Source organism: Mobula birostris, chromosome 14, assembly GCF_030028105.1.
Source record: "Mobula birostris isolate sMobBir1 chromosome 14, sMobBir1.hap1, whole genome shotgun sequence".
NCBI lineage: Eukaryota > Metazoa > Chordata > Chondrichthyes > Myliobatiformes > Myliobatidae > Mobula > Mobula birostris.
The window spans coordinates 17,964,386-17,990,009 of record NC_092383.1 but is presented as its reverse complement, the minus strand read 5'-3'; the positions used below and the strand labels follow the sequence as shown (position 1 = coordinate 17,990,009).

Sequence of the window (25,624 nt, the reverse complement as noted above, 5' to 3'; positions counted from 1 at the left end):
ATATTTTGTGCGGAAATGCTTGATCAAAATGCAGAGCAGCGAAGATGATTTATCAGTAAGCAATACTTTATAACAGAACACAAAATAACAAGCTGTGAGGGGCTACAAAACAAGAGAGACCAGAAGCTAAACACAACAGGCAAAAAGATAAAGTTTAGGCAGGGAGAATGAAGGCTGGTTGAAGATCAACTAATTGAGGCCAGCTGTTTCGATGAGCAAGCAAGGACTGTGAATGAGAGCTGGGTTTAAATAGGCTGCAGGTGATGAGTCTGGAATGAGCAGCAGGTGAATCCTTTCAGCTGGGTGGAGACTGGGAGGGGACCTGCATCTGTAGGGCTCACAGCCCTCTGCCCCTGTGGCTGGACTCCAAAAGCTCAGGATGATCTAGATAGGTCCAGTGGTACTCTGATGAGCAATCATCCATGAAAGCAGAGGAGCGCCCCAAAGAATGAACAACAGTTAAATGTTAGAACCCCAAAGTCCCCCCAGCTTCCCTCCCGTGCATAAGCGGCAGAAAGCAACAATCCCCCCTCCCCCCACCAGCAAAAATAAAGTGCACCCGCCATCGAGCACTCAAGCGTGAGCAAGGCAACAGTAAAGACACAGACTTGCAGTCACCACAAAGACCTGTTTCACCCGATATTTGACATACCACAGGCCCTCTCTCTCCCTCATAAGGGAGAAAGAGATGTCTCCATTTTCACAGCAAGTGGGGAGACATAACAACTCGCTGGTTTATGATGATAAAAGCCCGTTATGTCACTTTTATATTCGAGCTCTGTGCCCGAAGATCTGGGCACACTGCCGTAGATATTACGACACCCTTGATGTCACACGGGTCTCCTGCCATGACACTGATCTTTGATCCGCCTGTCTCCAGAGCCCTGAAGTCCTAGGCCCCCAAAGCTGAGCTGGACTCGTAGGCCGAACCCTTGGCGTGATGAACAACAACAGCCGGTTATGAAACCCCGAGAGCGGGTCACATTCCCGCAAAGAACTGTAGTCAGCGTGTAACTCCAGGTCAGGTTCTTCAAAAGAACCCTGGAAGGGAAAAATAAAGATATTAAAGATGGAAATAGAGCTGTTTAAAGAAGAGGGCCCAGCGAGCCTAATCGAGTTGGTGGTTCTGTTGTATGGTTATGAGGTTCGGGTGGTCAGTCCAGATCAGGAAGTTCTTGGTGTTTCCCATGAGCCAATATGACTATTCTCCCAAGGCCCATTTCATAGCAAGCAGCTCCCTGTCTCCTACTCCATAATGGTGCTGTGTAGAGTTGAACTTTTGTAAGAAAGCACAAAGATGTCTCTTCCTGTCTACTCCTCACTGGGAGACGATAGCCCCAGCTCCCGCATCAAATGCTTCCTCTTCTACCACTAAAGGTCCAAAGGGGTTTGGATGGCGGGGACTAGGAGTGGCGGTGGAGCATCTCTTCAGCTCCTTGAAAGCGTGGGCAGCAGCTGCAAACCAGTTTATCTGCGAGGCAGGTGACTCGATGAGTGAGGTGAGAGGAGTAGTTTCTGATAAAGCTACGGTAGAGGCTGGGTCAGAGAAGCCCAAGAAGTACTGCAGCTGTTTGAGGGCGTGCACTCGAGGCCACTCAATTACAGCGGGAACTTTCTCTGGGTCTATGATTATGCCTTGGGGTGAAAGGTCGTAACCCAGGAAGGAAATGACGGGGGTGTAGAACTGTAATTTCCCTAATTTGCAGTAGAGTTGGTTTTCAAGGAGGCGCTGAAGGACTGAATAGACGTGATAGTCATGGTCTTGGGGGTTCTTGGAGAAGATGAGGATGTCGTCGAGGTAGAGGAACACATACCTGTGTCGCAGTTTCTTGTGGTCTTGGGCAGAACAATTGAACAATTGTTGCTCTTGAGTTTGCTGCTCTGAGGTGTTGTGTAAGAAGGTTGCTTACAAACAATTTTAAAAAGTGAAACACTAAGGAATGTGCTGGACCGTGAAACACGGAAGAAAGTGTTAGATGGAATGGCTACTGCAATGTTAAGAACTGGTATGGTTACGATGGACCAAGTTAGTACTGTTACATTTTAATATCTGTGGGCAACCTTAAAACTCTTTAGAAACACAGCATTAAGATGTTTTGAATAGGCCGGCATTTGTTTTCTTAGCATCAAAATTATTTTAAGAATTATTAAAAAAAACTATTAATTTACTAACTAAACAAAATCTTGAAGTAGCCATTAAAACGCAAATTGAATAAACATTGATTGATTGTAAGTTTTTGTGCTTCTTTACTGGGACAGTGGAAAAGAAATCTTAAGCCAAAGCCTTCTGACCTGCTCCTGAGCATTTCAGTGAAGTTTAGAATTATTAAGTGGCCAGAGGTATGGTATAACTTGCAGAGCAACTGAAAAACATCAAAATAAAAGCAGAAATTGAGGAAGTTAGATGTGCTAACCTTGCAACAGATTTCTAACAAAGTGCAAAAACACTAAGAGTGGGGTTTGAAACAATCTAATTACTTAGTGATGGCTGCACCAGCACAACCAAACCTGCTGGACTTAATTGCTGATGCTCTCCTCATATAGCAGTGGTTTCTTAGTCTTGTGGGCCAGAGGATCCCAACCAAGTACCTACTGTATATTAATTTTTGGCCATTCATTGCACGGTGTGTGGTTGAAGGAGGAGCTCTGAGCTAAATTTGCTGAAGTGGATAACAACTGGGCTATGGTCCATTGCTGATGTTTGCACATGTTTTTGATGTCACATGGGAAGCCATCTTTTAAATGTAACACCATTGAGGTTCCCTCATAAACTTCTTCAGACCTACAACTGCCTGAAATATCTGCGCCCCTCCAATACTGGCCACTTGATCATCCTCTGTTTAATTGTTATACTACTGACAAAAATCGTTAGCAACTGAGCCCCTAAATAATGTATCTATGCAGCTATAAAGAAGCCAAGACAGTGGCCATATTTCATTAGGAGTTTGAGGAGATTTGGTTTGTCACCTAAACACTTGGAAACTTCTACCGATGTACTGTGGAGAGCATTCTGACAGGCCGTATCACCGTCTGGTATAGAGGGGCTACTGTGCAGGATTGAAAGAAGCTACAGAAAGTTGTACAATTAGTTAGCTTCATCATGGGTACCAGCTTCTGTAGTATCCAAGGCATCTTTAAGGAGTGGTGCTTCGGAAAAGCGGTGTCTGTTATTAAGGACCCCGACCACCCAGGACATGCCCTCTTCTCATTGTTACCCTCAGCAAGGAGGCAGAGAAGCACGATGGTACACACTTAGTGATTCAGGAACAGCTTCTTCCCCTCTGCCACCTGATTTCTAAATAGATATTGAACCCATGAACACTACCTCTTTTATTATTTCTGTTTTTGCACTACTATTTTTAAACTAACCATTTTATGTTTATATATTGTACATATACTTCAATGTATGTATTTGTTTGTTTGTTTGTTTATTCTCTACTTATTATGTGTTCCATTGTAACACTGCCGCTAAGTTAACAAATTTCACAACATATGCCGGTGATATTAAACATGATTCTGATTCTGAAGGGTCTTGGCTAAAAACATTGATTGTTTTTTTTCTGTCTCTTCAGATGCTGCCTGACTTGTTGAGTTCCTCCATAATTTTGTATGTGTTGCTTAAGGTTTGCAGCATCTCCAGAATCTCCAGTGCTTAGTATCTTGGGACTTTCCACCTTCTCACCTCACTTTCCACTTTTAAGAAAGAATCTGTCTCTTTGATTTAGTATCTTATTTCCTTATGAAAGAGAAGATGAGAAAATACTTGATCCTTTACCTTCATGAACTGCCACCAATTTTTCTGTAATACCTCTATGAATGATGTTTATGTGGTTTTGATATATTAGCATCATTACGTAACTACTGTACAAGTGCTTATTGGATCTTGGGATGCTATGGCTTGCCCGCTAAGGGAAGTTTATTAACTCATCAGCTCTGTAGATGTTTGGTGGAGAGTATATTGACTTGCTGCATCACAAACTGGTATGGAAACATTGATGCCCTTGAACAGAAAATCTTACAAAAATACTGGATATGGCCCAGTCCATCATGGCTAAAGCCCTGTCACCATTGAGCACATCAACATGGTTATTATCCTATAGAGTTATTGATTATGCCCACAAGAAAATGAAACTCAGGGTTGTATATGGAGACATGTATGTACTTTGATAAAACACTTACTTTGAACTTTGATGTGTTCATCATATTGAATAACCCTTTGGCTATTCTACAGCAATCAGGATATGCAATTTTCTCCAGGCAAGAGCCTAGTGGAGGGGATAGTGCTGATCTTGATACCAATTCAAGTTGAAGTTTATTGTCATTGACTGTGTACATGTATACATCCAATCAAATGAACATTCCTGTGGACCAAGGTGTACAACATAGTACATATAACTCACACTCAACACATAAAGTAATATTGCCACAAATAAATTAACAAATAATAGGATACATTCCAGAAGATTGACATTTAGCATAAAGTGCATATATGACATGAGTTAAAAAGTAAAGTGTTACGCTACTGGCGCTTCATGACCTGTGTGATGGCAGGGAACTCAGAGGTTTCATGGCCTCGGGGTAAGAAGTTGTTTTCCCATTCTAACAGTCCTTGTCCTCATGCTATGGTACCTCCTGTCATGGTCCAGTCTGTGAAGTCCAGATTCAGGTTCACGGTCCGGTCATTCCTTATTCCAGGTTTTCTGGTTTTCCCTTTTTTCTGTTGGGTGCTCTAACTGAGGCAGCTGATTCACATTTTGGGCTGGCTACATAAATAGCTCCTTGGGTCAGGTTCAGTTGCTGGATTGTTCCTGTTCCTGTTCCCAGCCTTGTCTGCACTGCTGTCAAGTTCAACTGCCGGAGCAAGATAAGGAACTGTCTGTAGTAGTTTTGAACTGTCTCTGTGTGCATGCCTTTGCTAGGTAGGGCTGGCCGTTTGCCGCTACCTAGTGTTGGGAACTGTCTTGTCATGTTCAGCATTCTGTGTATGAGTCCTGGCCCTACGTCCTGTTTCCAAGGAGGGGGCCCGGCTCTGTGTTCCATGTCCCTGCGTTCCTGTCCCTCCCCCGACCAAGTCAAGCCTTTGGGGTCTTGTCCAGTCCTAGCCTCGTCCAAGAACCTTGTCCTGCCCAAGCCATGGTTTTGTGTTCTCGTCTTGTCTGTATGCCTCGCCCAGCCCAGGTGTACTTTGCCCAGCCCTGTGCTGGAGATTTCTTGCCCTGGGCTGGAGTTCCCTCGTCCTGTCCTGGAGTCTCTTGTCCCGTCCTGTAGCCACACCACGTCCTGTAGCCCCGTCATGTCCTCGCCTAGTTCTGGGGTCCGAGCCTGAGTATAGACCCAGGTTCTGGGTCCTTGACCAGTCTCTGGCTCGGAGTAGAAGCCCAGACTCCCAGTTCCCAGTTCCATGTCCTGGTTCTGCTATCCTAGTCAAGTCCTAGCCCAGGCCCTGTATGCTTGTCTCGTCCAGGGCCTGTGTCATGTCCAGCGTCCTTTCTTCCCCACTTCCCTTGATTGCTTAACTCTAGTCCTAGTCCTGTTCCTAGTACGTCAGTGTCTGTGTCTTGCATTTGGGTTCGCTCCCAGCACTGCCCCCCCCAATACACCTCCTGCCTGATGGTAGGGGGTTCAAAGAGATTGATGGATGGATGGGATGAATTCTTGACAATGCTAAAGGTCCTGCATAATTGTCTTGGATGGCTGGAGGAGGGACCCCCCTGATGGTCATCTCAGCAGACCCCTCAATCCTTTATAGGGTCTTGTGCTCAGATGCCTTGCATTTCCCGTACTAGATGGTGATTCAGCTGGTCAGGACTCCCTCAATGGTGCTTTTGCAAGAATTGTTAGAATATTGGGTTGGTGGGGTGGGTAGCCTTGCTTGCCTCAATCTGTAGAAGTGAGTACAGTAATTTGGATAATCTGTCGCAATAGAGAGAGTTCTTAGCACTGGAGAATCATTCCTTTGAAGTGAGGGTTTGAGATGGTTAAAATTTTTGATCTTGCCTTCCAATTCTCGAATTCAACTGTATATAAATATTCCGAGAATCAAGAAGGAACTATTACATTGTGTCACAGTTTAGTGTAGTCTCACATTCTGATCCTTTAGAAGTGTATGGATAATAATATCAACGGTACATGAACTTATGCAATTGTGAGTAATCCTCTGGAATCAGAAAAATGTAACAATTATTTAGGAAAACCATGATTTTCTCAGTCTTGAAGGCAATGTAAATATTGATATTTGAGACAAATAAGCATAGGTATTTACTGTGATTGCACATAAGAAAAAGTATCTCTGGGTTGTATATACTGATGTATGTGTATTTTAATAATAAATTTACTTGGAACTTTGTTAATAGAAAATACAAAATACTAAAAGTGCAGATGATTCAGTTTCACATGGGCTTCAAGAAAAGTTTGGTCTTGGATGGTGGGAGGAGGAAACTAAAGGGGTTGTATCATTTGTATTTGTTGGGAGAGTCTGTGTGAAGGGATGTGGTTAGGATGATGAAAGAGTGAACTCACCAGAATGATATGGAAGCGATGGTCACTTCAGAACAGCAAGAGAGGACAATGTGTAAGGAGATGGTGCGGGATGATTTGTTGATGATGTAAGCTGGTGAGATGGAAGGTGAGGACGAGGGTAATGAAAGAGCAAAACATTGCAGATGTTGAAAATGCTCGAATTTCTCGGCATCTATGGAGAGAGAAACAGTTAATGTTTCAGGTTGATGACCTTTCTGACTATATCTGATGAAAGGTCATCAGCCTTGTTTGGCCTGCTGGCTGTCTCCAGAATTTCAGAATCACTGACATATGATGTCATGAAATTTTTTTTGTGTCAACAGTACAGTGCAATGCATAAAAAAACTTTACTATAAATTATAATAATATAAAATAATAAGTAGCGAAGAAGGGAGCAAAATAACGAGGCAGTGTACATGTGTTCTCGACTGTTTAGAAATCTCTTTGTGGAGGGAAGAAGCTGTCCCTAAAATGCTGAGTGTGTGTCTTCAGGCCCTGTACCTTCTCCCTGATGGTAGCAATGAGAAGAAGGCATGAGAAGAGGTGAGTGTCTTATTGATGGATGTAGTCTTCTTGAAGCATTGCCTTTTTAAGATGTCTCCAACATTTTCTATTTTTATATAATGAGTTGGGGATAAGATTCAGGGAACGGAGTGGTGTATTACAGTCCTTACTGAAAGTCAAATGGAAACATGTAATTGATACAGCTGAGGGAGTCTGTGGGGATCCAAGTTGGAATGACCTCTGATGAGAAAATCCTCTTTCAGTGATCATGGATACCTCTGCATGCTTGCATTCTTTGCAGGAAGGCATTGTGCTCATTTTCAGTTAATCAATTTGTGGCACGTAATCAGAGCCAAATTTTGTGGATAGTGATCGATTTAGAAACATGTTTTTGGATTGATAATACGCTATGCATCTTCTCAGAGTTGAGTAGTGTAAGTTTTAATACTGCATTAGAAGTCATTGTGTTACCTTTGAAATTCTCTTTTTTTGCTTCTGCCATCAGGTAGAAGGTACAAGAGCCTCAGGACTCACACTACCCGAGTCAAGAACAGTTACCACCCCTCAATCATCAGGCTCTTGATCAAAAGGGGATAACTACACTTACTTGCCCATCCATTGAGATGTTCCCACAACAAATGATCTCACTTTAAGGACTCTTTTTCTTGTTATTTATTTATATTTGTATTGTGCTCCAGTTGATCTTTCATTGATCCTGTTATAGTTACTAGCAGGAAAATGCATCTCAGGGTTATACATGGTGACATATATGTACTCTGATAATAACATTTACTTTGAACCTTTTTAATGTTCTAATTCATAACATTCCTATTTTAGAATGCTATAAAAACTAGTCCCTTAAAGTTTAGTTAGCTTTAATGGCACTTCAGCTCTTTGGTCTTCGTCGTTTACCTATGACTTGACATTTGCCTCAGGAAATTGAGTTCTGTGTCTATCTTTCCACCTGGATAGTTGCAACTTCTTCTCTTGCAGAGACTGAGAGGAAGACCTGGAATACTGGGGTATTAGTCTTTGACTATTGCCCACGATTTTATTGTTGCCTCCTTTTCACAGTGACTCTATCTATTTCTTACATCTAACAAGCCATCTTCACAGCCGAGTAGAAGCCGTGTTCTGTTGCACTTCAACGACAGTAATCGATTTCATTACACCTTTGAGTTATGATTGGAATCATTGCAAATGCACTTTATAGAATTTGCAGATGACTTCAGGGAAGTTGTAGCACCTGAAACAAATTTTGTCTCGTTTGTTCACTTATAAATCAGAATTAATCAGCTTTTACAACAAAATTGTTTGTTTTTCTGGGGATATTATTCTTGGCTTGTTCTCAAGGTTCCTCTCTCAGATCTTCTCATCCACCGTGCTGGAGCCTACTACAATTTTGTAAATGTTCCCAATCTTAGAATGACGAACCAGAATGATAACTGTTATTTTTATCACAACCTATCATTTGTATTACACATGAAGGATTGCCACAAGAACTCATAGACAATGCAAGATGCAGAAGCAAGCAATTTGTTTTATTGTGTTCATGGTATTCTAATAAGAGTTACCAGTAAACTCTTCCAGCCAGGTACAGATGCCAATTATAACCAACATGTTGAAGACAACTCTGCCACCTTTATCAAGGATGATGCCTGCGCATGTCTAGTCTGGTGATATTATACCTCTGTAGGCCATCCCTTCTGATTGGTTAGTCCTTATCCAATCAGGTTTCCGCTGTCCCACCTTGCTTACAATCGAATTCCACCTAGAGTGAGACCTTCATCTTTGTTAAAATTCTTTTCCTTTAGTTTTATTTCAATGGCTTCCTTTACCAGGCCATCTGAAAAGCTGTTGGCACAGCACAAGACTACTGAGCCATCGAAGTTAACCCTATGGCCATTGCAAATGCAGTGTTCTGCTACTACTGATTTCTCCAGGTAACCCAAAGGGATACACCACCTGTGCACCTTGATGCAGGTTTCTGCGGTGCATCCCACCTGGCCGTTATATGCTCTCCTCATTCGCAGGGAATTCTGTAAATGCCAGATGATCTGAGCCCCAGGTTATCTTTGACCTGCATAAGCTGTGATTTGACCTTCCTTATGGGTTTGTGGATGGTAATAATACAGTATTTCTTCAGGATCCTGCTGATCCTTTCAGAAACCATGGAAATATGGGGAAGATAGGCGGTAGTGAGGGGTACCTCCTTGTTGTCAGGTTTCCTGGGCCCAAGTGACTTCCTTCACCTTGTAGCCATTCTGTAGGAAGATCGTGCATAATCGTCTTGATTCCTTGGGGAGCTTATGCAGGTCAGGATCACAGGGATTCAGGTCGGCTGGCGTTTACAGGATTCCCTGTGAATACAGAGCAGCGTATATCGGCCAGATGGGATGCATGGTGGAAACCCGCATCAAGGAGTACAGGAGGTGTATCCAAGCAATACGCACAAAAGAACTTAGTTAAGATTCCTGGAGGTAAATATTATAAGATTCTGACAAGTAAATACTACAGGTATATAATATGTGTAAACTATTAGTACTATTAGTGTTGGTGCATGGCCAAGTGGTTAAGGCATTCGTCTAGTGATCTGAAGGTCGCTAGTTTCAGCCTTAGCTGAGGCAGGGTGTTGTGTCCTTGAGCAAGGCACTTAACCACATATTGCTTTTGAGGATGTAACTAGTAGAGTGGATAGGGGAGAACCAGTGGATGTGGTATATTTGGATTTTCAAAAGGCTTTTGACAAGGTCCCACACAGGAGATTAGTGTGCAAACTTAAAGCACACGGTATTGGGGGTAAGGTATTGATGTGGATAGAGAATTGGTTAGCAGACAGGAAGCAAAGAGTGGGAATAAACGGGACCTTTTCAGAATGGCAGGCAGTGACTAGTGGGGTACCGCAAGGCTCAGTGCTGGGACCCCAGTTGTTTACAATATATATTAATGACTTGGATGAGGGAATTAAATGCAGCATCTCCAAGTTTGCGGATGACACGAAGCTGGGCGGCAGTGTTAGCTGTGAGGAGGATGCTAAGAGGATGCAGGGTGACTTGGATAGGTTGGGTGAGTGGGCAAATTCATGGCAGATGCAATTTAATGTGGATAAATGTGAAGTTATCTGCTTTGGTGGCAAAAATAGGAAAACAGATTATTATCTGAATGGTGGCTGATTAGGAAAAGGGGAGGTGCAACGAGACCTGGGTGTCATTATACACCAGTCATTGAAAGTGGGCATGCAGGTACAGCAGGCGGTGAAAAAGGCGAATGGTATGCTAGCATTTATAGCAAGAGGATTCGAGTACAGGAGCAGGGAGGTACTACTGCAGTTGTACAAGGCCTTGGTGAGACCACACCTGGAGTATTGTGTGCAGTTTTGGTCCCCTAATCTGAGGAAAGACATCCTTGCCATAGAGGGAGTACAAAGAAAGTTCACCAGATTGATTCCTGGGATGGCAGGACTTTCATATGAAGAAAGACTGGATGAACTGGGCTTGTACTCGTTGGAATTTAGAAGATTGAGGGGGGATCTGATTGAAACATATAAAATCCTAAAGGGATTGGACAGGCTAGATGCAGGGGGATTGTTCCCGATGTTGGGGAAGTCCAGAACGAGGGGTCACAGTTTGAGGATAAAGGGGAAGCCTTTTAGGACCGAGATTAGGAAAAACTTCTTCACACAGAGAATGGTGAATCTGTGGAATTCTCTGCCACAGGAAACAGTTGAGGCCAGTTCATTGGCTATAGTTAAGAGGGAGTTAGATATGGCCCTTGTGGCTACGGGGATCGGGGGTATGGAAGGAAGGCTGGGGCAGGGTTCTGAGTTGGATGATCAGCCATGATCATAATAAATGGCGGTGCAGGCTCGAAGGGCCGAATGGCCTACTCCTGCACCTATGTTTCTGTTACACCGGTGCCAAGCTGTATGGATCCTAATGCCCTTCCCTTGGACAACATCGGTGGTGTGGCGAGGGGAGACTTGCAGCATGGGCAGCTGCTGGTCTTCCATACAACCTTGCCCAGGCCTGCACCCTTGGAAACCTTCCAAGGTGCAAATCCATGGTCTCATGAGACTAACAGATGCCTATTATTATCAAAACTATTAGCAACTAGGTTAGTGTCTAATAAACTCAAAGATAACATTCTATTTCAGCAAAATCTTATTGATACTTCAGATTAACTTCTAAACAATATAGCATCAACTTACAAGCAGTGCTTCTGCTGAGGAAACAACAGGATGCCTTTAGATAGAAACTTCTTTTGCTCCTAACATAGACATCTGGCCTTCTGCCAGACAATGTGCTTTTCTACTTACTACTTCATGACTGCACAGGAAGTAATCTAAAATGCATCAGAAACTGCTCAGTAAAATAAAAGCTGAATTTGCTTAATCACATAGAAAGACATAAATCATTTGCCCAAAGAGCAGAACAACCTTTGAAAGTCTCCTCTGCACCCTCTCCGAAGCAATGGAACCTTACCTGATAAATTTTTAATATGCATTATTTCAGTTTTTGCACCATTTAAAATCTATTCTCTTTCTATCTATCTATATATATATATATATATATATATATATATATATAAAAAAAATATACTTACTGTAATTAAATGACTTTTTATTTCTTTCTATATTATCATGAATTGCATTGTACTGCTGCTGCTAAGTTAACAAATTTCACAACACATGCCGATGATAATGAACCTGGTTCTGATTTTGGCACATTGGCCTTCAGAAATCAAAGTATTGAGTATAGGAGATGGGATGTTATGTTAAAGTTGCATAAGATGTTGTTGAGGCATAGTTTGGAGTATTCTGTGCAGTTTTAGCTCCTACCTACAGTAAAGATGTAAATAAGGTTGAAAGAGTACAGAGAAAATTTACAAAGATGTTGCCAGGTCTGGATGGCCAGAGTTATAAAGAAAGATTGAGTAGGTTAGGATTTTATTCCTTGGAGAGGCGATTTCATTGAATTATACAAAATTATGAGGAGTATAGATAGGGTAAAGGCAAGCAGACTTTTTCCATTGAGGCTGAGTGGGACTACAACCAGAGACCATGGGTTAGGATTATGAAGACACGTAGTCCTCTTTTATTGTCATTTAGTAATGCATGCATTAAGAAATGATACATTATTTCCTCTGGTGTGATATCACAAAACACAGGACAGACTAAGACTTAAAAAACTGACAAAACCACATAATTATAACATATAGTTACAACAGTGTACAATACCATAACTTGATGAAGAAGTCCATGAGCACAGTAAAGTTCAAAGTTTCTCAAATGTCCCACATCTCACGCAGACGGGAAAAGGAAGAAAAACTTTCCCTGCCATGCTGACTATAATCCGACTCTGAGTCATCTGAAAACTTCGAGCTCTGATCAGCTCTCCGACACCGAGTACTGAGCGCCATCTCTGTCCGAACGATTCCACCTCCTTCTCGGTTGCCAAAAGCAGGCAAGGCCGGGGATTTTGAGGCCTACCCTCCGAAAGATTCCCGATCATACAGCGAACGACAGCAGCGAATGGGCATTTCAGAAATTTCTCCAGATGTTCCTCTGTGCTTTCACGTCCATTCTCCATCAAATCAGAATTGTCCACGGCCCCTATTTAACAGATACGATATCATTTTTCACTGGAGGGCTGCGTACACGCAGGCGTACCACCATCTTCTCCTCCCACCTCCTGGGTTAAGGGTGAAAGGCGAAATGTTCAAGGGGAACTTCTTCACTCAGAGCATGGTGAGAGTGTGGAATGAGCTGTCAGCACAAGTGGTGCATATCAGCTTGATTTCAAAGCTTAAGGGTAGGTATCTGGATCTCAGGCAATATGGAGGGCTTTGGTCCAGGTGCAGGTTGATTGGAGTAGGCAGTTTAAATGGTTTCAGCATGAACTAGATGGGCCAAAGGGCCTGTTTCAGTGCTGTATTGTTTTATGTCCCTATGATGACCAGAATGTATTCTGTACTCAAACTGTGATCTATGCAACGTTGTATAGAATTCTGACATGAACTCTTTGCCCTTATATTGGTTAATAAAGGGAGATATCCCATATACTATACCTTTTTAATCATCTTATTAACCAGCCTAGCTAGATATCTATCTCCAAGTAACACCAAATATATTGTAGGCTTTCCTTTAGACTTTTTCTCTTGAAGTAATTAAGAACTAAATCTTCATTGTACTTTCAGGATGAGGAGTGACAATATTCCTCTTTGGGGATATATGCCTGTATGCCAGTGGGTGCTCAAGCTCTCTAACATTTACCAGCAACTGTTCAGTCATGAAAGGCATGCTTGTTAGATTAAAACTTCATTCGGAAGTGAAGCATTTGCCCACTTAAGCACACCTTTCATGGAACTGATGTCCAAAACTGTGAAAGATATCCTAAGCATCAGCTAATTCAAGAAATGATTGTCCTTTATATTCATGCCATTTCTTTTCAAGAATACTTATCCTGAATTAAAGCTCCTACCACTCATTTTCTGTAACCTTCATTCACCTCTTTCTTCTAATGTTTAATTTCTCATCCTTTAAAATATACAATGATCTCCATCTCACATACACCTGCAGACAGGACATTCCACAATTTGATAATACTCTGCATAAAAGCTATTAACCTAAGGAGTCACCTTGCCTTCCTAATGATATCTCAAAAACCACTGTTACCTATCCATGACTCCCCAAGTAAAAGAATTAAACTTCCCTTCATCAAAGCTTCCCATAATTTATATCATGGGACATACTAGTAGAGCTTTGATCCATCTCATGGTTCTAAATGAATCCAGCAGTCCTTTCCAAACAGAAGTTCAACTAAAAGCCGCAGCACATCAACGCAAAGGTTTCGGCTTCACTAGTTAAGAATCAGCAGGTTTTCTGGCATATTTCCATGGCAACGCTCACAACACGCTGGAGGAACTCAAGCAGGTCGGGCAGCATCCGTGGAAACGATGAGTCGACGTTTCAGGCCGGAACCCTTCGTCAGGACTCTAGAAGGAGAAGGCTGGTAGGTACCAGGTGGAAAAACCATTAAGAGGAAAGATAAAGGGGTGGGTGAGCGGAAGAATGGAGGGGATAGGCAGGAAAGGTGAAGAAGGAATCGGGGAAAACACAATGGGTAGTAGAAGGAGGTGAAACATGAGGGAGGTGATAGGCAGCTGGGGGAGGGGCAGAGTGACATAGGGATAGAGGAAGGGAATTACCAGAAGTTGGAGAATTCTATGTTCATACCAAGGGGCTGGAGACTACCTAGACGGTATACGAGGTGTTGCTCCTCCAACCTGAGTTTAACCTCACCATGGCAGTAGAGGAGGCCATGTATGGACATATGGGAATGGGAAGCGGAGTTGAAGTGGGTGGCTACCGGGAGATCCTGTCTGTTGTGGAGGACGGAGCGGAGGTGCTCAGTGAAGCGGTCTCCCAATCTGCGTCAGGTTTCACCGGTGTAGAGGAGGCCGCACTGGGAGCACTGGATGCAATAGTTGACCCCAACAGACTCACAAGTGAAGTGTTGCCTCACCTGGAAGGACTGTTTGAGGCCCTGAATGGTGGCAAGAGAGGAGGTGTAGGGACAGGTGTAGCATTTGCGCTTACAGGGATAAGTGCTGGGTGGGAGATCTGTGGGGAGGGACGTGTGGATCAGGGAGTCACGGTGGGATCGATCCTGCGGAAAGCGGAGAGAGAAAGATGTGCTTAGTTGTGGGGTCCTGTTGAAGATGGCGGAAGTTGCGGAGGATAATGTGCTGGATCCGGAGGCTGGTGGGGTGATAGGTAAGGACAAGGGGAACTCTGTCCCTGTTGTGGTTGTGGGAGGATGGAGAGAGGGCTGAAGTGTGGGAAATGGAGGAGATGCGGGTGAGGGCATCATTGATGACGGCAGAAGGGAAACCATGATCCTTAAAGAAAGAGGACATTTGAGATGTCCTGGAATGGAAAACCTCATCCTCGGAGCAGATGCGGCGGAGGCGGAGGAACTGGGAATAGGGAATGGCATTTTTGCATGTGGTGGGGCGGGAAGAGGTATAGTCAAGGTAGTTATGAGAGTCAGTGGGCTTGTAGAAGATGTCAGTGGACAGTCTGTCTCAGAGATGGAGACCGAGAGATCAAGAAAGGGGAGAGAAGTGTCCGAGATAGACCAAGTGAATTTGAGGGCTGGGTGGAAGTTAGAAGTAAAGTTGATGAAATTGACAAGCTCAGCATGGGTGCAGGAAGCAGCACCAATGTAGTCGTCAATGTACCGAAGGAAAAGTTGGGGAGCAGTACCAGAATAGGTTTGGAGCACAGACTGTTCCACATAACCGACGAAAAGGCAGGCATAGCTATGGCCCATGTGAGTTCCCATAGCTACACCCTTAGTCTGAAGAAAGTGAGAAGAGCCAAAAGAGAAGTTATTGAGTGTGAGAACCAGTTCCGCCAACCAGAGGAGGGTGGTGGTGGTGGGGAACTGGTGAGGTCTATTATCCAGAAAGTAGCTGAGGGCTTTGAGGCCTTCTTGATGGGGAATGGGGGTGTATAGGGCTTGGACATCCATAGTGAAAATGAAGCGGTCAGGACCGGGGAACTGGAAGTTATTGAAGAGGTGGAGGGCATGGGATGTATCCCGGATGTAGATGGGGAGGGTCTGAACTATAGGTGACAAAATGGAGTCCAGGTAGGCAGATACAAGTTTGGTGGGACAGGAGCAGGCAGAAACTACTCTCCTCACCCCACCACAACTACCCTCCTCTGGTTGGCGGAAAAGGCGAGGGAAAACAAACCAATCCTTATAGAGGGATTAGATTAGATTATGAGAACACTCAGTCCTCTTTTATTGTCATTTAGAAATGCATACATGCATTAAGAAATGGTACAATGTTTCCCCAGAGTGATATCACAGAAAACAGGACAGACCAAAGACTAACACTGACAGAACCACATAATTATAACATATAGTTACAGCAGTGCAAAGCAATATCATAATTTGATGAAGAAAAAACCATGGGCATGGTAAAAAAAAGTCTCAAAGTCCCCAAGTCGATTGACTCCCGAGTCCCCGATAGCAGGCGGCAAAAGGGAGAAACTCCCTGCCATAAACCTCCAGGCACCGTCAACTTGCTGATACCTTGGAAGCAGCTGACACTGAGTCTGTCCGTCCAAAAACTTTGAGCCTCCGACCAGTCCCTCCGATACAGCCTCCTGAGTGCCATCGACCTAGCCCTGGCCGCTGAAACACGCAAAGCCGAGGATTCGGGGCCCTCTGCTCTGGAGATTCCGGTTACCACACGGTAGCAGCGGCAGCGAAGCGGGCATTTCAGAAGTTTCACCAGATGTTCCTCCGCACTCTCACGTCCGTCTCCAAATCAGAATTGTGCACGGTCCCCTACTTGACAGATTACAGATATCATTCACCGGAAAGGCCGCGTGCACTGCCGTCGCACTGCCATCTTCTCCTCCTCCGGTTAAGATCAAAGATAACAGTAGATGATTCAATACAATTTCAATAGTTACAATAACACTATAATATTGTTTACTTCAATATTTTGGGTTGACAATGCTTCTTTTGAATTATACATCTCCAGTGGGAGATGCCTCTGAATGTTCAAACACCTCTGCTGGGACAAACTAATTGACACAGATATTCCAAAAATTTCTGAAGACAGAGAGGTAGATGCCCAAGGTTAGTATCTGTGCAAGCTGACTCTGAGTGCACAATAGATCAGCTGTTGATTGCAACTATACATGTGACCATGTTTGATATGCCAAGTTACAACGTCAGTCTGGTCTGCCAGCTGGAACCCAGTCACAATGATGCAAATAACTTCGCTACGTTGCCTGGTTTGATGCAGGCCAATTAACAAAACTCCATTTTCTTAACTGTTAGCTGATGTATATGTAAATGGCTCATGGTTACCATTTTGAAAACCATTTCTCTTAGTTTGTGCAACACAGACAGTATTGTTTATTTGCAAAGGTGTGCTTTTAGCTTCAATTTTCTGCTTGCAATTTTCAATTCACATTAAGGACTGAAGGCTGGTTCTGGTTTCAATTGATATCTGCTACATTCACATAACTCCAGAATACTCCCTAGCAGTTTCAACCCAAAACGTTGTGACCATCCACTCGTCCCTCCGCAATATAGGTTTGCCTTAAGGCAGTCAATGCTCCATACCCACTGTTTCAGTGCTTGGAGATGGGATCATTATATTCCTTGTGTCCTTAACTAAATGAAATGAATAATGGTAAATAATTTTTTCAATATTCATATGGATTACTAGACAATCATTTATTTAACAAGTTGACATTGACCATTTTATGAGTTATGTGCATAAAATATCATTCACAAAGTAACGATCACTGACATTAAAAAGATGCATTATTAATACAGACAGCATTCCCAAGCAATTTGCACTGAGACTCCAATGTTATTAATAAAAGGTATTCATGAATCTAATTACTACACATCTTTGATTTCAAAGACACAAAGTGAAACAATTGACACAAACACAGCATCTAGAAACAGTGCTGATATTTCACTTAAGACTGAAAATGGTCCTCATACAAAGAGGAAGTTGCATTCTTGGAGGTGAATGTAGCATCTGTCCTACAGAGAGCAAACAGGGGGTTCAATTATTTTTGTGGTGTTTACACAACTGAATCTACTCAGCTCACCATTCAACACCATTGTACCCTCAGTACTTATCAACAAGCTCCAAAACCTGGAACTCAGTACCTCCCTCTGCAGTTGCAACCTTGATTTCCTCATTGGGAGACCACAGTCAGGGCAACAAGGAAACAACATCTCCTCCTCACTGACAATCAACACTGGTGCACCTCAAGGATGTGAACTTAGCCCACTCTACTCTCTCTACACCCACAATTCTGTGGCTAAGCACTGCTCAATCACCATCTATAATTTGCTGATGGCACAACTACTGTTGGCAGAATTTCAGATGGTGATGAGGAGCCGTACAGGAGTGAGACAGACCAATTGGTTGAGGCATGTTACTACAACAACAACCTTGCACTCAATGTCAGTAAGACCAAGGAATTGATTGTGGACTTCAGAAAGGGTAAGGTGGGAGAACATACACCAAGGCATCATCGGTGGAAAGGGTGAACAGTTTCAAGGTCCTGAGCATCAACATCTCTGAAGATCTATACTGGGCCTAACATACTGACGCAATCACAAAGAAGGCACGACAGTGGCTAAATTTCATTTGGAGTTTGAGGAGACTGGGTATGTCACTAAAGACCGGACCATGGAGACCATTCTAATTGGTTGCATCACCAATTGGTATGGAGGGGCCACTGCACAGGATTGGATGAAGCTGCAGAAAATTGTCAACTCAGCCATCTCCATTATTGGCTTCCCAGCATCAAGGATCTCTTCCAAAAGGTGAAGCCTCAAAAAGGCTGTATCCAGCACCCAGGACATATCTTCTCATTCCTACCATTAAGAAATAGGTACAGGTTCCAAAGACACTTTACTTTATACTTCATTGTCTCCAAACAATTGATACTAGAATGTACAATCATCACAGCGATATTTGATTCTGCGCTTCGCGCTCCCTGGAGTACAAGTCGATAGTAAATATTAAAAATTTAAATTATAAATCATAAATAGAAAATCGAAAGTAAGATAGTGCAAAAAAACCGAGAGGCAGGTCCAGATATTTGGAGGGTACGGCCCAGATCCGGGTCAGGATCCATTCAGCAGTCTTATCACAGTTGGAAAGAAGCTGTTCCCAAATCTGGCCGTATGTGTCTTCAAGCTCCTGAGCCTTCTCCCGGAGGGAAGAGGGATGAAAAGTGTGTTGGCTGGGTGTGTCGTGTCCTTGATTATCCTGGCAGCACTGCTCCGACAGTGTGCAGTGTAAAGTGAGTCCAAGGACAGAAGTTTGGTTTGTGTGATGTGCTGGGCTGTGTTCACGATCTTCTGCAGCTTCTTCTGGTCTTAGACAGGACAACTGCCATACCAGGTTGTGATGAACCCCAGAAGAATGCTTTCTACGGTGCATCTATAAAAAATAGTGAGGGTTTTAGGGGACAGGCCAAATTTCTTTAGCTTTTTCAGGAAGTAAAGGCGCTGGTGGGCCTTTTTGGTAGTGGACTCTGCTTGGTTAGACTTGGTCAACATTTTAGGTACAGCTTTTTCCCCACTAGGTTTCTGAATGGACAATGAACCCATATGCACTACCTCACTAAATGTCTACTTTTTTTTGTGCTCTCTTTTTGCACTACTGATTATATATATTTTATACTGTAATTTATAACTTTCTTTATTATGAATTGCAATGGTGCAAGAGAGCATATTTCACGAAATATGCCAGTGACATTGATTGTGATTCTGATTGTGAAACTGTATTGTTGGTTGGGGGAGGACTGTTACTAGGAACTTGGCAGAACGTCTGTGCTCTTCTTTGAATTCAACCTTGGGTCAGCTGAGGGTCTGAATCTTCACGTGAGCAAATAATATAGACAGAGGAACCTTCGTTGAATGTTTCAGGGAACTGCTCACCCCAGTGATGTGTCCAGATCTGCGGGAGGGGCTTGATCCCAGCCAATGATGCAACTTGGTAAAAAGAGAAGTTTTATTTTCTGGAGAACTTTATTCAAGAGGCAGAATGAGGGACAATGGAGTCCATCTTAATGTGATCAAGGACCTTATCATTTGTACCAACCGGTGAAGCCTTGACGGTGAATGGCTTTCCAATGGGTCTTGCTTTGTGCCTGGAAAACCCACTTCGTATCCATCTCCAACAGAACACCATGTCCTTCCTGAAGGAAGGTGTGTAGAACCCATATATCATTGGGTCTGAGCAGGTATGCAGCAGGCCGAACAAAAACATTAAATGATTGACGTACTCTGGCACCTTCTTCAATATGTCTGGCTTGAACCAGTACCACAGTCCAAGGAGGTAATACGGTGTCCAGCAGATGATGAAAGATACAACTATGACAATGGTCATTTTAAGGGTTTTCATTCGTGCCTTTAACATGTTGTCATTTTGCACCGTTGGTTTTGATGCTGCAAGATAAATCTTACTGTCAATATACATTCAGTTGCCACTTTAATTGGTACACCAGTATGCCACGGTGGCATAACAATAAGAACACAGAACATGTTACATAGAAATCTACAGCACATTACAGGCCCTTTGACCCATAATGTTGCGCTGACCATGTAACCTACTCTAGAAACTGCCTAGAATTTTCCCATCACATAGCCCTCTATTTTTCTAATGAACCTATCTAAGAGTCTCTTAAAAGTCCCTACCGTATCCACCACCGCCACTATTGCCAGCAGTGCATTCCATGTGCCCACCACTCTGTGTGGAAAAACTTACTTTTGACATCCGCCCCCCCCCCCCCAACCCGTACCTACTTCCAAGCACCTTAAAACTACGTTCCCTTGTGTTAGCCATTTCAGCCCTGGGAAAAAGCCTGTGGCTATACACATGATCAATGCCTCTCATCGTCTTATACACCTCTATCAGGTCACCTCTCATCCTCTGTCGCTCCAAGGAGAAAAGGCCAAGTTTACTCAACCTATTCTCATAAGGCACGCTCTCCAATCCAGGCAACATCCTTGTAAATCTCCCCTATAGTATCCATATCCTTCCTGTAGTGTGACCAGAGCTGAACACAGGACTCCAAGTGGGGTCTGACCAAGGTCTTATAAAGCTGTAACATTATCTCACGGCTCTTGAACTCAATCCCATGGTTGATAAAGGCCAACACACCGTACACCTTCTTAACAACACTGTCAACCTGCACATCAGCTTTGAGTGTCCTATGGACGCGGACCTCAAGTTCTCTCTGATCCTCCACACTGCCAATTAGTGCCACTTTATTGTTACCATTAATATTATATTCTGTCTTCAAATTTGATCTCCCAAAATGAACCACTTTGCATTCCTCAGCCCAATTCTGCATCCTATCAATGTCCTACTGTGACTTCTGACAACCCTCCAGACTATCCACAACACCCCCAACTTCTGTGCCATCAACAAACTTTCTAACCCACTCTTCTACTTCCTCATCCAGGTCATTTATAAAAGTCACAAAGAGGAGGGGTACTAGAACAAATCCCTGTGGAACACCACTGGTCACTGACCTCCATGCAGAATACAACCACCCACAACCACCCTTTCCCTTCTGTGGGCAAGCCAATTCTGAATCCACAAAGCAAGGTCTCCTTGGATCCCATGCCTTCTTTCTGAATGAGACTTGCATGGGCAACCTTATCAAGTGCCTCACTGAAGTCCATATAGTCTACATCCGCTGTTCTACATCAATAGTGCGACACTATTACACCTTGGGGTTTCGGAGCTCGGAGACTAGTTCCAGCATGCTTTGTAAGGAGTTTGTATGTCCTCACTGTGAACTCATGGGTTTCCTCCAGGTGCTCCAGTTTCCTCCCACAGTCCAAAGACATACTGGTTGGTAGGTTAATTGGTCATTGTAGATTGCCTTGTGATTAAGCTAATAGCAAAATTGGTGGGTTGCTAGGTGATGCGCCTCTTTGGGTCAAAAATACCTGTTCTACGCTGTATCTCCTAATAAAAATAAAATTAATGCAAATATCTAATCAGCCAATCATGTGGCGGCAACTCAGTGCAAAAAGAGAATGCAGATGTGGTCAAGAGGTTCAGTTGTTGTTCAGACCAAACACCAGAATGAGGAAGAAATGTGATCTAAGTGACTTTGACCATGGAATGATTGTTGGTGCCAGACAAGGTGGATTGAGTATCTCAGAAACTGCTGATCTCCTAGGATTTTCACGCACAACAGTGTAAAAAGCAGAAAACATTCAGTGAGCGTCTGTTCCCTGGGTGAAAAAAACCTTGTTAATGAGAGAGGTCAGAGGAGAATGGCCAGACTGGTTCAAACTAACAGGTAACTTAAATAAGTACACGTTGCAACAGTACTGTGCAGAAGAGCATCTCTGAATGGACAACATATTGAACCTTGAAGTGGATGGGCTACAGCAGCAGCAGGACACACATACACTGTTGATGCTGAAGCAATATCAATTCAATTCATTCTATACTGTACCTAGAATACTAAGATTTTGTTACTTATAATGAGCAATTACTGCCTCTGAGAAGCTAGTCCAATCTGGGTAGAAGACTTTATACCTCCTTGTTAAAGGTTACTTCTCCTCACTGACTCCACTGCTTTGGTCTTAAATGGTTATTTCACAAAAGGGCGTAAGGTTTTCCACTGGAGTCCCATAGTACCTACCTTTCCCGAAGACCAAACCTTTGGTCTCTGACCTCTCAGTTCCCTTGAGGTATTTTAAATAGGTTTGCAACTTAGTGTTGCGCAACATCAAGGGGATCATAGTGTTGCAGATTGTGTCGAGCCACTGCATCACAGTTCCGTGGCCCGTGTTCAATCTTAACTTCTGGTTCTGTCGTTGTGGAGTTTGCAAGTCTTTCCGCCTGACTGTGTAACCGGGTGCTTTAACCTCCTTCCAACCCCACAGACAAGTTATTGGACACTATAAATCACAGTGTTAGACAGGAATAGAATCTGGGGAGAGTTGATGGGAATATGGAATAAATAATTTGAGACCAGTGCAGAAGGAGGGTGAATTACAGGAAAGGTCTGATTCTGTGCTGTGTCAGTTCAGGACTCTTTGACTGACTCTAACGCCAGTTCATTTGGACGCAAGATCATCTATTCTCCGAACAGAATTTATAATGAACTCATAGATTTAAAGATTAACTTTATTTGTCACACGTACCAGCAAGCGTATTGTGCTGTTTGCATCAAATCAAATCAAATCAGTGAGGATTGTGTTGGGCAGCCCACGAGTGTCACCATGCTTTCTAGTGTCAAAACCCTCTAACACAAACCGTACATCTTTGGAATACGGGAAGAACCTGGAGCAGCTGGAAGAAGCCCACGTGGTCACAGGGTGAACGTACGTACTCCTTACAGACAGCAGTGGGAATTGAACTTCGATCTCGCAGCTGGCCGCTGTAAAATGTTGTGCTAACCGCCTTGCTGCCATGCAGCCCCTACAGCGCTGTGCAGCCCATGATGATATCATGCAGCCCCCACTGCCTCACGGTACTGTGCAGCCCCTCCTATGGTACCATGCAGTGCCACTATGGTACTCTGCAGCTCACCTATGAAACCATCCAGCCCCACATTCAATGAGATATTACGTTGTCATTTCATATGCAATATACCCTGCAGAAAATGGAGAACTACAAGGGATTATGACATCTATCCTTTGAGGAAATTAGGACTTCAGAGAAATTATTAACTCACTGTATAAACATATGTCTATCCTTAGGATTGTTCCTTTGAAAAGTAAAGCTGAGGTGTGCGATAGTTTGGGATACCGAACACTGTACAGTGATAGAAGGAGTCAATCCTCACCTCTGTTCCCCTTCATCTGCTTGCTTATCTCCCACAGAATTCGGGTGTAGCAGATGATCATGACAGTGAGGGGTGTGATATACAGGGTGATGAAAGTGAACATGTTATAGAAGGTTTCGTGCCAGTGCACAGTGAAGCTCCCGTAGGTCACACACTGGGTAAAGTTCACACCGTGGACATGCCTCACCTGGAAAATGAAGAGCTGGAGAGAAAAAGAGAGCATGTTACTGTTTGTGGGTGCTTATCCCATTGTCAGTATGTTAGCTGTGTAGAATGGTTAAGTGCTGTAGTGAGTGATGTTAGGGAGGCTGCATTTGGAACACTGTGTTCACTTTTGGCCATCTTGCTATAGGAAAGGTGTCATTAAGCTGGAAAGAGCTTTTTTTTTGTTCTCTCTTTTTGCACTACTTATTTCATTTAATTTTATATATACAGTACTGTGTAAAAGTCTTCGGCACATATATCCACAACATACACAGAACGCTGGTGGAGCTCAGCAGGCCAGACAGCACCTATGGAAAGAGTAAACAGTCGACGTTTCCAGACATCCCATATCTCCCGCATATTAATAGTGGCTCCCTGATACCCGCAAATTATATACAATATCACGGAAATCAATTTTCTTGAGAGCGCGAGAGCGACCACGAGAGAGAGTGAGAGCAAGCAAAAGAGAAAACGAGAGTGCACCATGGGAGAGTGTTCCAAAAAAAGAAAATATAAAACGTACGTCACCCCAGACTACACTAAAGTGTACCCCTGCCTAATAGGGGTCAAAATAATGACAGAGTTGCTCGCTGCACTGTTTGCAACAGTGACTTTTCTATTGCCCATGGTGGGTTAAGACTGTAAAAGACATGTTGAGGTGAGTTTAACAGGTGTCATTCGTTCACTAGCATAGCTAACGTTATTTAAACTAGCTGGCTAGCTGCTAAGGAGCTACTCTATTGCAGACATCCCACCTCTCCCGGAAGTTCTGGGAATTGCCCGCAAATTGATGGTGCTACCTCCCTGAAATGAGTTTTTGCAGGGTGGGATGTCTGCGTTTCAGGCTGAGACCCTTCAGCAGGACTGGAATGAAGATGAGAAGTTAGAGCAAGAGTGGGAGGAGAGGAGGAAGAAGTACATGGAACCGGGAGAGGAGGCGGGGTGAAGTAAAGAGAGGTAAAGGGCTGGAGAAGGGGAATCTGATAGGAGATGGTAGAAGACCATGGAAGAAAGGGAAGGGGGAGGAGCACCAGAGGAGGTGATGGGCAGGTAAGGAAACGAGGTGAGAGAGGGTAATGGGAATGGGAATGTAGAGAGAGGGGGTCAATTGCTGGAAGTTTGAGAAATCGAAGTTCATGCCATATGGTTGGAGGTTACCCAGACAGAATATAAGGTGTTGCTCCTCCAACCTTAGTGTGGCCTCATTGCGACGTAGAGGAGGCCATGGACTGACATGTCGGAATGGGAAGGAGAATTGAAGTGAGTGGGCACCGTGTGATGGAGTGGAGGTGCTCGGCGAAGCAGTCTCCCAGCCTACATACGGTCTCACCGATATATAGGAGGCCACATCATATATATATACACACACGTGCAGCTAGGGTGACTAAGACTTTTGCACAGTACTGTAGTAATTTTATACTGCACAATGCTCAAATTTCTTGACATATATGAGTGATGATAAACCTGATTCTGATATGGGTCTCTGTTGTGGACTGAGAGCGGGAAGGGGGCAGGAAGCGGGGAATTATTGTTAGGAAAAGGGGAAGAGAGAGGGGAGGGAGCAGGAAACAACAGAGAGATATTCTGTAACGATCAATAAACCAATTGTTTGGAATCAAATGAATTCGCCTGGTGTCTCAGGGCTGGATATGGCTGCACCTGTGCTAGCCCCTGTCCCTGGCTCTCCTTCTCTGCCAACTGTCCCACACCCCTCCAGTGGCACTCCACTCTCGCCATTCCCACATCATTTGCTCCCACCAGATTCAAAAACTCACTTTCCACTCCACGTTGACAAATACAGTACTCTGTAAAAGTCTCAGGCACCCTAGCTATTTATGTATGTGTCTAAAACTTTTGCACAATACTGTGTATATCTATTTCTCAATGTAATTTATAGTTTGAAAATTAATCATTACTAATTAATTTTTAAAATTGTGTATTGTGCTGTACTGTTGGTACACAGCGACAAATTTCACGACATATGCCAATGATATGATATTAAAACTGATTCTGAAAGAC

At 43.5% G+C, this 25,624-nt stretch overlaps 1 protein-coding gene across 1 annotated transcript in view; it reads right to left on the bottom strand.

Annotated features, from left to right (window-relative positions):
• Positions 1 to 1,318: 1,318 nt before the first annotated feature.
• Positions 1,319 to 25,624, bottom strand: part of LOC140209606 (gonadotropin-releasing hormone receptor-like) — a 29,817-nt gene continuing 5,511 nt past the window's right edge. Inside the window, exons 3-5 of the mRNA XM_072277876.1 lie at positions 23,402 to 23,603; positions 19,683 to 20,033; positions 1,319 to 1,905 (exon numbers count right to left, since the gene is read on the bottom strand). Of these exons, the coding sequence (XP_072133977.1) occupies positions 1,319 to 1,905; positions 19,683 to 20,033; positions 23,402 to 23,603 (1,140 nt within the window). The remainder of the gene's footprint in view (positions 1,906 to 19,682; positions 20,034 to 23,401; positions 23,604 to 25,624) is intronic.